General features: G+C 45.8%; 1 protein-coding gene across 1 annotated transcript in view; it reads left to right on the top strand.

Moving 5' to 3' along the window:
• LOC138301382 (E3 ubiquitin-protein ligase TRIM39-like) overlaps positions 1 to 11,772 on the top strand; it is a 56,944-nt gene extending 45,172 nt beyond the window's left edge. The window contains exon 6 of the mRNA XM_069241817.1: positions 10,534 to 11,772. Coding sequence (XP_069097918.1) covers positions 10,534 to 11,042 — 509 coding nt within the window. The 3' untranslated portion in view covers positions 11,043 to 11,772. The remainder of the gene's footprint in view (positions 1 to 10,533) is intronic.
• The last annotated feature ends 1,958 nt before the right edge of the window (positions 11,773 to 13,730 follow it).

Genomic DNA, 13,730 nt, shown 5'->3' with positions numbered 1-13,730 from the left:
GGAGTGCAGTCTGCTGTTTGGTGTAGTGTAGTGTGCAGTAGAATGTCCTCTCTATGTAGGGTCATGTGCTGTTTGGTGCAGTGCAATATGTAGTGGAATTTCTTGTCTGTATAGTGCTGTGTGCTATTTGGGGTGCAGTGTAGTGTGCAGTATAATGTTCTATGTATGGAGCACAGTGTGCTGTTTAGTGCAGTGTTGTGTATAGTAGAATGTCCTGTGTAGTGCTGCATGCTGTTTGGTGAATGGTAGTGTGTGGTAGAATGTCCTCTCTCTGTAGTGCTGTGTGCTGTTCGGTGTAGTGCACTGTGTAGTAGAATGTCTTGTCTATGTAGTGCTGTGTGCAGTTTGGTGCAGTGTAGTGTGTAGTAGAATTTCTTCTGTACAGAGGGCAATGTGACGTTTGCTGCTGTGTAATGTGTAATAGAATGTCCTCTATGTGTAGTGCTGTGCTGTTTTGTGCTGAGTAGTGTGCAGTAGAAGGTCGTCTCCATGTGCTGCCATGTCCTGTTTGGTGCAGTGTAGTGTGTAGTAGAATGTCATCTCTGTGTAGTGCTGTGTGCTGTTTGGTGCAATGAAATGTGTAGTTGAATGTCCTGTCTATGTAGTGCTGTATGCTGTTTGGTGAGGGTAGAAGAATGCCCTCTCTGTAGTGCAGTGTGCTTTTTGGTGCAGTGTAGTGTGTAGTAGAATGTCCTGTCTATACACTGCAGTATGCTCTTTTGTGGAATGTAGTAGTATGCCCTAACTGTGTAGTGCAGTCTATTGTTTGGTGCAGTATAGTAAGATATCCTTTCTATGAAGTGTTGTGTGCTGTTTGGTGCTGTGTAGTAGAATGTCCTTCCTCTGTATTGCAGTGTGCTGTTTGATGCAGTGCAATGTGTAGTGGAATGCCCTTTCTATGTAGTGCAATGTGGTATTTGGTGCAGTGTAGTGTGCAGTCGAATGTCGTCTGTGTAGTGCAGTTTGCTGTTTGGTGCAGTGTAGTGGAATGTCCTCTGTGTAGTGCTGTGTGCTGCTTTGTGCTGTGTAGTTTGCAGTAGAATATCCTCTATGTAGTACTATGTGCTGTTTGGTGCAGTGTATTATGTAGTAGAACGTCCTGTCTGTGGAGAGCAGTCTGCTGTTTCTTGTAGTGTAGTGTGCGGTAGAATGTCCTCTCTATGTAGTTCTTTGTGCTGTTTGGTGCTGTGTAATGTATAGTAGAATGTCCTGTCTTTGTAGTGCTGTACTGTTTTGTGTTGTGTAGAGTGCAATAGAACATCCTCTCTATGTAGTGCCATGTGCTGTTTGGTGCAGTGTAGTGTGCAGTACAATGTCCTCTCTCTGTAGTGCAGTGTGCTATTTGATGCAGTGTAGTGTGTAGGAAAATGTTCTATCTGTGTAGTGCTGTCTGCTGTTTTGGTCTTTGTAGTGTGCCGTAGAATGTCCTCTCTGTGTATTGTAATGTGCTTTTTGGTGCATTGTTGTGTGTAGTAGAATGCCCTGTCTGTGTAGTGCCAAGCACCGTTTGGCACAGTGTAGTATGCAGTCGAATATCCTGTCTATGTAGTGCTGTGTGCTGTTTGGTGCAGTGTAGTGTTTAGCAAAATGTTCTCTATGTAGTGCTGTGTGCTGCTTTATGCTGTGTAGTGTGTAGTAGAATTTCCTCTCTAGATAGTGCCGTGAGCTGTTTGTGCAGTGCAGTTTGTAGTAGAATATCCTCTCTATATAATGGCATGTGTTGTTTGGTGCAGTGTAGTGTGTAGCAAAATGTTCTGTCTGTGTAGTGCTGTGTACTGTTTTGTTCTGTGTAGTGTGCAGTAGAATGTCTTCTCTGTGTATTGCAATGTGCTGTTTGGTTCAGTATAGTGCGTAGCAGAACGTCCTGCCTGTGTAGTACAGTGTAGTTTATGGTGTAGTGTGCAGTAGAATGTCTTGTCTGTGTAGTGCAGTGTGCTGTTTACTGCAGTGTAGTGTGTAGTAAAATGTCCTGTCCTTGAAGTGCTGTGTGCTGTTTTGTTCTGTGTAGTGTGCAGTAGAATGTCCTGTGTATTGCAGAGTGCTGTTTTGTTCAGTGTAGTGTGTAGTAGAATTACCTGTCTGTTTAGTACAGTGTGCTGTTTAGTGCAGTGCAGTTTGTAGTAGAATGTCATCTCTATGTAGTGCTGTGTGCTGTTTGGTGCAGTGCAGTTTGTAGTAGAATGTCCTCTCTATGTAGTGCCTTGTGCTATTTAGTGCAGTTTAGTGTGTAGTAGAATGTCCTCTCTGTGTAGTGCTGTGTGCTGTTTGGGGCAGTGCAATGTGTAGTAGAATGTCCTGGCAATGCAGTGCTGTGTGCTGTTTGGTGCAGCGTAGCATGTAGTAGGATGCCTTCTCTGTGTAGTGCAGTTTGGTGCAGTGTAGTGTGTAGTAGAATGCCCTCTCTTTGTATTGCAGTGTGATGTTTGGTGCAGTAGAATATCCTCTCTATGTAGTGCTGTGTGCTGTTTGGTGCTGTGTAGTGTGTAGTAGAATGTCCCCTCTGTGTAGTGCTGTGTACCGTTTGGTGCAGTGCAATGTGTAGTAGAGTGCCCTGTCTATGTACTGCTGTGTGCTGTTTTGTGCAGTGTACTGTGTAGTAGAATGCCCTGTCTATATAGTGCTGTGTGCTTTTTTTTTTGCAGTGTAGTGTGCAGTAGAATGTTCTGTCTATGGAGCACAGTGTGCTGATTGGTGCTATGCAGTGTATAGTAGTATGTCCTGTCTATGTAGTGCAGTGTGCTTTTTGGCGCAGTGTGTAGTAGACAGTTCTGTCTATGTATTGCAGTGTGCTGTTTGGTGTATGGTAGTGTGTGGCAGAATGTCCTCTCTTTGTAGTGCTGTGTGCTGTTTGGCGTAGTGCACCGTGTAGTAGAATGTCCTGTCTATGTAGTGATGTGTGCTGTTTGGTGCAGTGTAGTGTGTAGTAGAATGTCCTGTCTATAGAGTGCAGTGTGACATTTGGTGCAGTGTAGTGTGCAGTAGAAAGTCCTCTCTATGTAGTTCCATGTGCTGTTTGTTGCTGTGTAATGTGTTGTAGAATGTCCTGTATATGCAGTGCTGTTCTGTTTTGTGTTGTGTAGTATTTAGTAGAATGTACTCTCCATGTAATGCCATGTGCTGTTTGGTGCAGTGTAGTGTGTAATAGAATCTCCTCTATCTTTAGTTCTGTGTGTTGTTTGGTGCAGGGCAAGGTGTAGTTGAATGTCCTGTCTATGTAGTGTTGTGTGCTGTTTGGTGCAGTGTAGTGTGAAGTAGAATGTCCTGCCTATGGAGCACAGTGTGCTGTTTGGTGCAGTGTAGTGTGCAGTAGAATGTCCTGTTTATGGAGTGCAGTGTGCTGTTTAGTGCAGTGTAGTGTGTAGGAGAATGTCCTGTCATTGTAGTGCTACCTGCTTATTGGTGCTGTATAGTAAAATGCCCTCTCCCTGTAGTACAGTGTGCCATTTGGTGTAGTGTATAATAGTATGTCCTGTCTACATAGTGCAGTGTGCTGTTTGGTGCAGTGTAGTAGGTTGTCCTGTCTATGTAGTGCAGTGGTCTGCTTGGTGCAGTATAGTAGGATGTCCTGTCTATGAAGAGCTGTGTGCTGTTTGGTGCTGTGTAGTAGAATGTCCTCTCTCTACAGTGCAGTGCGCTGTTTCATGCAGTGCAAGGTGTTGTAGCATGTCCTATGTAGTGCAATTTGGTATTTGGTGCAGTGTAGTGTGTAGTAGAATGTCCTCTGTATAGATCAGTGTGCTGCTTGGTGCTGTGTACCTTGCAGTAGAATATCCTCTTTTTGTTGTACCATGTGTTGTTTGGTGCAGTGTAGTGTGCAGTAGAATGTCCTCTCTATGTAGTTCCATGTGCTGTTTGTTGCTGTGTAATGTGTTGTAGAATGTCCTGTATATGCAGTGCTGTTCTGTTTTGTGTTGTGTAGTATTTAGTAGAATGTACTCTCCATGTAATGCCATGTGCTGTTTGGTGCAGTGTAGTGTGTAATAGAATCTCCTCTATCTTTAGTTCTGTGTGTTGTTTGGTGCAGGGCAAGGTGTAGTTGAATGTCCTGTCTATGTAGTGTTGTGTGCTGTTTGGTGCAGTGTAGTGTGAAGTAGAATGTCCTGCCTATGGAGCACAGTGTGCTGTTTGGTGCAGTGTAGTGTGCAGTAGAATGTCCTGTTTATGGAGTGCAGTGTGCTGTTTAGTGCAGTGTAGTGTGTAGGAGAATGTCCTGTCATTGTAGTGCTACCTGCTTATTGGTGCTGTATAGTAAAATGCCCTCTCCCTGTAGTACAGTGTGCCATTTGGTGTAGTGTATAATAGTATGTCCTGTCTACATAGTGCAGTGTGCTGTTTGGTGCAGTGTAGTAGGTTGTCCTGTCTATGTAGTGCAGTGGTCTGCTTGGTGCAGTATAGTAGGATGTCCTGTCTATGAAGAGCTGTGTGCTGTTTGGTGCTGTGTAGTAGAATGTCCTCTCTCTACAGTGCAGTGCGCTGTTTCATGCAGTGCAAGGTGTTGTAGCATGTCCTATGTAGTGCAATTTGGTATTTGGTGCAGTGTAGTGTGTAGTAGAATGTCCTCTGTATAGATCAGTGTGCTGCTTGGTGCTGTGTACCTTGCAGTAGAATATCCTCTTTTTGTTGTACCATGTGTTGTTTGGTGCAGTGTAGTAGGCAGTATAATATTGTCTCTGTGTAGTGCTGTGTGCTCTTGAATTCACTGTTGTGTGTGGTAGAATGTCCTGTCTGTGCAGTGCAGTGCACTCTTTGGCACAGTGTAGTGTGCAATAGAATGTCCTGTCTATGTAGTGTTGTGTGGTGTTTGGTGGAGGGTAGTGTGTAGTAGAATGCTCTCTCTATGTAGTGCTGTGTCGTGCTGTGTACTGTGCAGTAGAATTGTCTCTCTGTGTAGAGCTGTGTGCTGTTTGGTGCAGTTGAGCATGCAGTAGAATGTCCTCTCTATGTAGTTTCATGTGCTGTTTGGTGCAGTGCAATGTGTAGTGGAATTTCTTGTCTATATAGTGCTGTGTGCTATTTGGTGCAGTGTAGTGGGCAGTAGAATGTTCTGTAGATGGAGCACAGTGTGCCGTTTGGTGCAGTGTAGTGTATAGTAGAATGTCCTGCGTAGTGCTGCATGCTGTTTGGTGCATGGTAGTGTGTGGTAGAATGTCCTCTCTCTGTAGTGCTGTGTGCTGTTTGGTGCAGTGTAGTGTGTAATAGAATGTCCGGTCTATGTAATGCTGTATGCTGTTTGGTGCTGTGTAGAAGAATGCCCTCTCTGTTGTGCAGTGTGCTGTTTGGTGCAGTGTTGTGTGTAGTAGAATGTCTTGTCTGTGCACTGCAGTGTGCTCTTTTGTGCAGTGTAGTAGTATGCCCTGTCTGCATAGTGCAGTCTACTGTTTGGTGCATTATAGTAGGATGTCCTGTCTATCAAGTGCTGTGTGCCTTTTGGTGCTGTGTAGTAGAATGTCCTTTCTCTGTATTGCAGTCTGCTGTTTGATGCAGTGCAATGTGTAGTAGAATGTCATATCCATGTAGTACAATATGGCATTTGGTGCAGTGTATTGTGCAGTAGAATGTCATCTGTGTAGTGCAGTTTGCTGTTTGGTGCAGTGTAGTGGAATGTCCTCTCTGTGTAGTGGTGTGTGCTGCTTGGTGCTGTGTAGTGTGCAGTAGAATATCCTCTATGCAGTACTATGTGCTGTTTGGTGCAGTGTAGTGTGTAGTAGAATGTCCTGTCTGTGGAGTGCAATTTGCTGTTTGGTGTAGTGTAGTGTACAGTAGAATGTCATCTGCATGTAGTGTCATGTGCTGTTTGGTGCAGTGCAATGTGTAGTGGAATTTGTTGTCTGTATAGTGATATGTGCTATTTGGTGCAGTGTAGAGTGCAGTAGAATGTTGTGTCTATGGAGCACAGTGTGCTGTTTGGTGTAGTGTAGTGTATTGTAGAATGTCCTGTGTAGTGCTGCATGCTGTCCGGTGCATGGTAGTGTGTAATAGAATGTCCTCTCTCTGTAGTGTTGTGTGCTGTTTGGTGTAGTGCAAAATGTAGTAAAGTGTCCTGTCTATGTAGTGATGTGTGCAATTTAGTGCAGTGTAGTGTGTAGTAGAATTTCTTGTCTACAGAGCGCAGTGTGACGTTTGCTGCAGGGTTGTGTGCAGTAGAATGTCCTCTCTATGTAGTTCTGTGTGATGTTTGCTTCTGTGTAATGTGTAATAGACTGTCCTGTATGTGTAGTGCTGTGCTGTTTTGTGCCTTGTAGTGTGCAGTAGAAGGTCCTCTCCATGTGCTGCCATGTCCTGTTTAGTGCAGTGTAGTGTGTAGTAGAATGTCCTCTCTGTGTAGTGCCGAGTGCTGTTTTGTGCAGTGAAATGTGTAGTTGAATGTCCTGTCTATGTATTGCTGTGTGCGGTTTGGTGCAGTGTATTAGAATGCCCTGTCTATGGAGCACAGTGTGCTGTTTGGTGCAGTGTAGTAGAATGTCCTGTCTACGCACTGCAGTGTGCTCTTTTGTGCAGTGTAGTAGTATGCCCTGTCTGTGTAGTGCAGTCTACTGTTTGGTGCAGTATAATAGGATGTCCGGTCTATGAAGTGTTGTTTGGTGCTGTGTAGTGGAATGTCCTTTCTCTGAATTGCAGTGTACTGTTTGATGCAGTGCAATGTGTAGTAGAATGTCCTGTCTATATAATGCTATGTGCTATTTGATGGAGTGTAGTGTCCAGTAGAATGTCCTCTGTGTAGTGCAGTTTGCTGTTTGGTGCAGTGTAGCGGAATGTCCTCTCTGTGTAGTGCTGTGTGCTGCTTGGTGCTGTGTAGTGTGCAGTAGAATATCCTCTGTGTAGTACTATGTGCTGTTTGCTTCTGTGTAATGTGTAATAGACTGTCCTGTATGTGTAGTGCTGTGCTGTTTTGTGCCGTGTAGTGTGCAGTAGAAGGTCCTCTCCATGTGCTGCCATGTCCTGTTTAGTGCAGTGTAGTGCGTAGTAGAATGTCCTCTTTGTGTAGTGCCGAGTGCTGTTTTGTGCAGTGAAATGTGTAGTTGAATGTCATGTCTATGTATTGCTGTGTGCGGTTTGGTGCAGTGTATTAGAATGCCCTGTCTATGGAGCACAGTGTGCTGTTTGGTGCAGTGTAGTAGAATGTCTTGTCTACGCACTGCAGTGCGCTCTTTTGTGCAGTGTAGTAGTATGCCCTGTCTGTGTAGTGCAGTCTACTATTTGGTGCAGTATAATAGGATGTCCGGTCTATGAAGTGTTGTTTGGTGCTGTGTAGTGGAATGTCCTTTCTCTGAATTGCAGTGTACTGTTTGATGCAGTGCAATGTGTAGTAGAATGTCCTGCCTATATAATGCTATGTGGTATTTGATGGAGCGTAGTGTCCAGTAGAATGTCCTCTGTGTAGTGCAGTTTGCTGTTTGGTGCAGTGTAGCGGAATGTCCTCTCTGTGTAGTGCTGTGTGCTGCTTGGTGCTGTGTAGTGTGCAGTAGAATATCCTCTATGTAGTACTATGTGCTGTTTGCTTCTGTGTAATGTGTAATAGACTGTCCTGTATGTGTAGTGCTGTGCTGTTTTGTGCCGTGTAGTGTGCAGTAGAAGGTCCTCTCCATGTGCTGCCATGTCCTGTTTAGTGCAGTGTAGTGCGTAGTAGAATGTCCTCTTTGTGTAATGCCGAGTGCTGTTTTGTGCAGTGAAATGTGTAGTTGAATGTCTTGTCTATGTATTGCTGTGTGCGGTTTGGTGCAGTGTATTAGAATGCCCTGTCTATGGAGCACAGTGTGCTGTTTGGTGCAGTGTAGTAGAATGTCCTGTCTACGCACTGCAGTGTGCTCTTTTGTGCAGTGTAGTAGTATGCCCTGTCTGTGTAGTGCAGTCTACTATTTGGTGCAGTATAATAGGATGTCCGGTCTATGAAGTGTTCTTTGGTGCTGTGTAGTGGAATGTCCTTTCTCTGAATTGCAGTGTACTGTTTGATGCAGTGCAATGTGTAGTAGAATGTCCTGCCTATATAATGCTATGTGGTATTTGATGGAGTGTAGTGTCCAGTAGAATGTCCTCTGTGTAGTGCAGTTTGCTGTTTGGTGCAGTGTAGCGGAATGTCCTCTCTGTGTAGTGCTGTGTGCTGCCTGGTGCTGTGTAGTGTGCAGTAGAATATCCTCTATGTAGTACTATGTGCTGTTTGGTGCAGTGTAGTGTGTAGTAGAATGTCCTGTCTGTGGAGTGCGGTCTGCTGTTTGGTGTGGTGTAGTGTGCAGTAGAATGTCCTGTCTTTGTAGTGCTGTACTGTTTTGTGCTGTGTAGAGTGCAATAGAACATCCTCTCTGTGTAGTGCCAAGTGCTGTTTGGTGCAGTGTAGTGTGCAGTACAATGTCCTCTCTCTGTAGTGCAGTGTGCTATTTGATGCAGTGTAGTGTGTAGTAAAATGTTCTGTCTGTGTAGTGCTGTGTGCTGTTTTGTTATGTTTAATGTGCCGTAGAATGTCCTCTCTGTGTTTTGCAATGTGCTGTTTGGTGCACTGTTGTGTGTAGTAGAATGTCCTGTCTGTGTAGTGCCGAGTACTGTTTGGCACAGTGTCGTTTGCAGTCAAATGTCCTGTCTATGTAGTGCTGTGTGCTGTTTGGTGCAGTGTAGTGTGCACCAAAACGTTCTCTATATAGTGCTGTGTGCTGCTTTGTGCTGTGTAGTGTGCAGTAGAATTTCCTCTCTATAGAGTGCTGTGAGCTGTTTGGTGCAGTGCAGTTTGTAGTAGAATATCCTCTCTATGTAGTGGCATGTGTTGTTTGGTGCAGTGTAGTGTCTATGTAGTGCTGTGATCTGGTTGGTGAAGTGTACTGTGTAGTAAGATGTTCTCTCTGTGTAGTGCAGTGTTCACAGTGCAGTGTAATGTGTAGTAAAATGTCCTATCTATGTAGTGATGCATGCTGTTTAGTGCAGTGTAGTGTGTAGCAGAATGTCCTCTCTCTGTAGTGGTCTGTGCTGTTTGGTGCAGTGCAATGTTTAGTAGAATGTCCTGTCTATGTGGTGCTGTGCGCTGTTTGGTGCAGTATAGTGTGTAGTAAAATGCCCTGTCTATAGAGCGCAATGTGCTTTTTGGTGCAGTAGAATGTCCTCTCATGGTAGTTCCATAGGCTGTTTGGTGGTGTGTAATGTGTAGTGGAATGTCGTGTATGTGTGATGCTGTGCTGTTTTGTGCTGTGTAGTGTGCAGTAGTATGTCCCCTCTCTGTAGTGCTGTGTGCTGTTTGGTATAGTGCAATGTGTAGTTAAATGTCCTGTCTATGTAGTGCTGTGTGCTGTTTGGTGCAATGTAGTGTGTAGTAGTCTTTCCTGTCTATAGAGCGCCGTGTGACATTTGGTGCTGTTTAGTGTGTAGTAGTATTTTCCGTCTGTAGAGCGCAGTGTAGCGTTTGGTGCAGAGTAGTGTGCAGTAGAATGTCCTCTCTATGTAGTTCTATGTGCTGTTTTCTGCTGTGTAATGTGTAATAGAATGTCCTGTATGTGTAGAGCTGTGCTCTTTTCCGCTGTGTAGTGTGCAGTAGAATGTCCTCTCTATGTACTGCCATGTGATGTTTGGTGCAGTGTGTAGTAGAATGTTCTCTCTATGTAGTGCTGTGTGCTGTTTGGTGCCATGAAATGTGTAGGTGAATGTCCTGTCTATGTAGTGCTGTGTGCTGTTTGATGCAGTGTAGTAGAATGTCCTGTCTATGGAGCGCAGTATGCTGTTTGATGCAGTGTAGTGTGCAGTAGAATGTCCTGTTCATGTAGTGCAGTGTGCTGTTTGGTGCTGTGTAGTAGAATGCCCTCTCTCTGTAGTGCTGTGTGCTGTTTGGCCAGTGTAGTGTGTAGTAGAATGTCCTATGTAGTGTTGTGTGCTAATTGGGCAGTGTAGTGTGTAGTAGTATGTCCTATTAGTGCTTTGTGCTGTTTGGTGCTGTGTAGTAGAAGGCCCTCTCTCTATAGTGGAGTGTGCTGTTTAGTGCAGTGTAGCGTGCAGTAGGATGCCCTCTCTCTGTAGTGCTGTGTGCTGTTTGATGCAGAGTAGCGTTCAGTAGGATGTCTTATTGCTGTAGTGCTGCGTGCTGTGTGTAGTAGATTGTCCTCTCTCTGTTGTGCTGTTTGGTGCAGTGTTGTGTACAGTAGAATGTCCTGTGTAGTGCTGCATGCTGTTTGGTGCAGTGGAGTGTGTAGTAGAATGTCCTATGTAGTGCTGTGTGCTGTTTAGTGCAGTGGAGTGTGTAGTAGAATGTCCTGTCTATTGGTGCTGTGTGCTGTTTAGTGCAGTGGAGTGTGTAGTAGATTGTCCTCTCTCTGTAGTGGAGTGTGCTGTTTGGTGCAGTGTAGTGTGTAGTGGATTGTCCTCTCCCTGTGGTGCTGTTTGGTGCAGTGTGTGCTCTAGATGAACGCACTCTTTAGTGCAGTGATCAGTCTAGTGCTGCGCGCTCTCTGGCACAGCTGCTCCTTCCAGATGTGGTGTAAATTAATCATATAAACCATGAAGCAGTAATTACAGCCTTTATTTGTGTCATTAAATCTCTAATTGTGAATCTCTTCTCTGCAGTGATGATGACTCTGGATCCTGACACAGCTCATCCTCAGCTCCTCCTGTCTGAGGGGGGGAGACGTGTGAGATGGACAGGCACAGCACAGCCCCTGCCGGACACCCCCAAGAGATTCACCTCTGACCCCTGTGTGCTGGGGAGCGAGGGGTTCACCTCCGGCAGACATTACTGGGAGGTGCAGCTGCTGCAGGAGGGGAAGGGGTGGGAGGTGGGGGTCGCAGCAGAGACTGTGGAGAGGAAGGGAGGCTTCACATGGTCCCCTGAGGGGGGAGTCTGGGCTGTGCAGGGGAGGGGGGGTCAGTACTCGGCTCTCACCTCCCCTCGGACCCTTCTGTCCCCTCGTGAGAAGCCCCTGAAGCTGGGGGTGTATCTGGACTACGAGGGGGGGCGGCTGTCCCTGTACAATGCGGACTCCATGGAGCTTCTCTACACCTTCCCTCAGGCCCCCTTCACACAGAGGCTCTTCCCCTACTTCTATCCCTGGGGAGCGGAGCTGAGGCTGGTGTGAGAGCTGCAGAGAGCTTCAGCCCTTCATCCTCCCCGCCCCCTTCACACAGAGGCTCTTCCCCTTCTTCTGGCTCTACTGGGGAGCGGAGCTGAGGCTGGTGTGAGAGCTGCAGAGAGCTTCAGCCCTTCATCCTTCCCGCCCCCTTCACACAGAGGCTCTTCCCCTACTTCTGTCCCTGGGGAGGAGTGGAGATGAGGCTGGTGTGAGAGCTGCAGAGAGCTTCAGCCCTTCATCCTCCCCGCCCCCTTCACACAGAGGCTCTTCCCCTACTTCTATCTCTGGGGAGCGGAGCTGAGGCTGGTGTGAGAGCTGCAGAGAGCTTCAGCCCTTCATCCTCCCCGCCCCCTTCTCACAGAGGCTCTCCCCCTCCTTCTATCTGTACTGTGGGAGCTTCACCCCCTCATCCCTCACCCCCCCAGCCCACCCCCTTCTGCAGTGATAACAATGTAACCTGAGCACAAGCAGAGACACAAACATGACCTCAGAACCATTCCTGCCCCTGCCCGGGGACAGGGCTATTACTAGTGAACTCAGAGGCAAGATAGTGTCACATGAACCCTGTTTGTAACCCAGATTCAGGGCGGGTTTAGGACAGTGCGACTGGTGTAGCCGCACCCGCACTAACCTGGGAGAGGCGCTGTGTTCAGAAATAACTTTGCCTCTAAAAGCAGCTGCTGTTTTCTTGTGTGTCCAGCTGGTTTCAGGCAACAATAAAAATTCCGAGATAATGCAGGTGATTCATGTTTCTGCTGGGAGGAGGTGGCAGTTTTGACTCATCATGAAGGAGCACAGAGGGTTAATGTACCTGCTGCAAAGAACGTGTACATGCAGATCACAGAAGGTCGATCCTCATTGGATAGTGTAACATTTCCTACAGACTGATCTACAAATGTATTCATTGTCTCTGTAAAATGTGTATTTAGACTAAAGTGCTTCGACACCCTAGGGTTAGTATAAGTAGCGCTATCAGATGAAAGCCATGCGTGTGAGGCAGGGGCTGTGTAGAGGTGAGTGGCACCATTGGAAGGTGGGAGTGAGGGAACCTTTGGAGAAGGTGGCCATGGGGGGAGGGGCGCCAAAAAAGATTGTCACACCAGGAACTCTAACTCTAAAGCCGGCCCTGCCCAGATTATCATAGATAAAGCTACGATATAGTCCATTTAATCAAACACAACAGGTTTTTGTAGCACTGGTATTCTAAACTCACAGATGTGAAGGTGCTTTTATATGCGATAGGGAAATAAATGGAGGATCGGCGAAGTCAAATATTTGCCTAAAATCACACAATTTGGTTAAGTGGGGAAGGCGGGATTAATCCAGGTTTTCTAGTCTCACTTTGTACAAATCAGCCACTAAATGGTTTCTATCTGACTCTCTTTTTCACCTTAAATGTTGATACTTTTGTGTTCCATCACCAGTGAATTATGCTGATATTTCTTTGCCAGCGTTTAAAACTTCTTTTCTTGGACATTGTTTTTGTAACATGTGAACATGGCGGGACCAGTGAAGATATATCACAATACAGAACCATGGACCGGATTTAAGAGGGCCTAGCGCCTCCTTGCGATACACATTAGCGTCATTTTTACACTAATGTGGCCCAACGAGGCCAAATATGCTGTGCCAGGTTTACAAAGTGGTGCATTGCATGCATTGCGCCACTTTGTAACATGCATTGCGCCACTTTGTAACCCCTTGCGCCACATTATGCCTGCGCCAGGCACAATGTATGCAAGGGGGGGCGTTCCCAAGTTATTGGGGGTGAAAAAATGGCACAAATAAATCTAAAAGATTTTTTTGTGCCAATTTTTGAGGCATGTTTTACGCCTGCACTGAGCAAGTGTTAAAAGGAGGCAACCCATTATTTCAAATGGGCCTCAAGGAGCTTTGCAGGATTAGAGCTAAAGTTTTTGACGATAATCCTGCAAAGTGCCAAACTAGCGTAACAAATGTTGATGTTAGTTCCCTAACTACCGCCATGGTGCTGCGTATCTTAAATACGGCGCACACATGGCGGCGCTAGGGGGCGCTAAGGGGCACAAGAGAAGCGCGCTGCATTGGATGTAGCGCCACTTTTCTTAAATCTGCCCTTGTATTGTAAACCATACAGCGCCTACACTGTAAAGATTCCATCGCGATTACAGGCGTCCATGTATACGTTGTTTTCTTGGCAACCATCTGCCTCGCTGCACGAGCCATATTGTAATTTACATAATGTGCACTGTGCAAAGGTATGCAGACTCGTGAACAATGTGCAATAATTGTATATTCCAGCACAAATGCAACACAATATCAGCCTCCTGCAGGCATCTCATGACTCCAAAACCATCTCCAGGTTGTGCAGACATATTGGGTCGTTTTAGATTGTTTAAACACATTTTTCCAGATGTATTTGTGTATGTCCAGGCTGTCCTGTTTTAAAAGCAGAGTGTTCTTACGTCATGAAACTTTAAGAACACCAGTTAGATGTGTGACCCTCGAAGCAAATCTATCTTTCAAACCAACACAGCGTGCATGCTGGGACTGAGATGACAAGGTACCTAACAGCAAGCAACAAACTACATGTCCCATCATGCAAAGTGCTATTGACACAAATGAATCAGGGGTGGGGTTATCACTTGGAGTAAGGTTTTGACATCAGGACAAACCAACCAGAATTATTTTGCTACATGTTTTAAATGCTGCTCC

This window comes from Pleurodeles waltl, chromosome 6, assembly GCF_031143425.1.
Source record: "Pleurodeles waltl isolate 20211129_DDA chromosome 6, aPleWal1.hap1.20221129, whole genome shotgun sequence".
Lineage (NCBI taxonomy): Eukaryota > Metazoa > Chordata > Amphibia > Caudata > Salamandridae > Pleurodeles > Pleurodeles waltl.
This window is presented reverse-complemented; position numbering and strand designations above follow the sequence as displayed.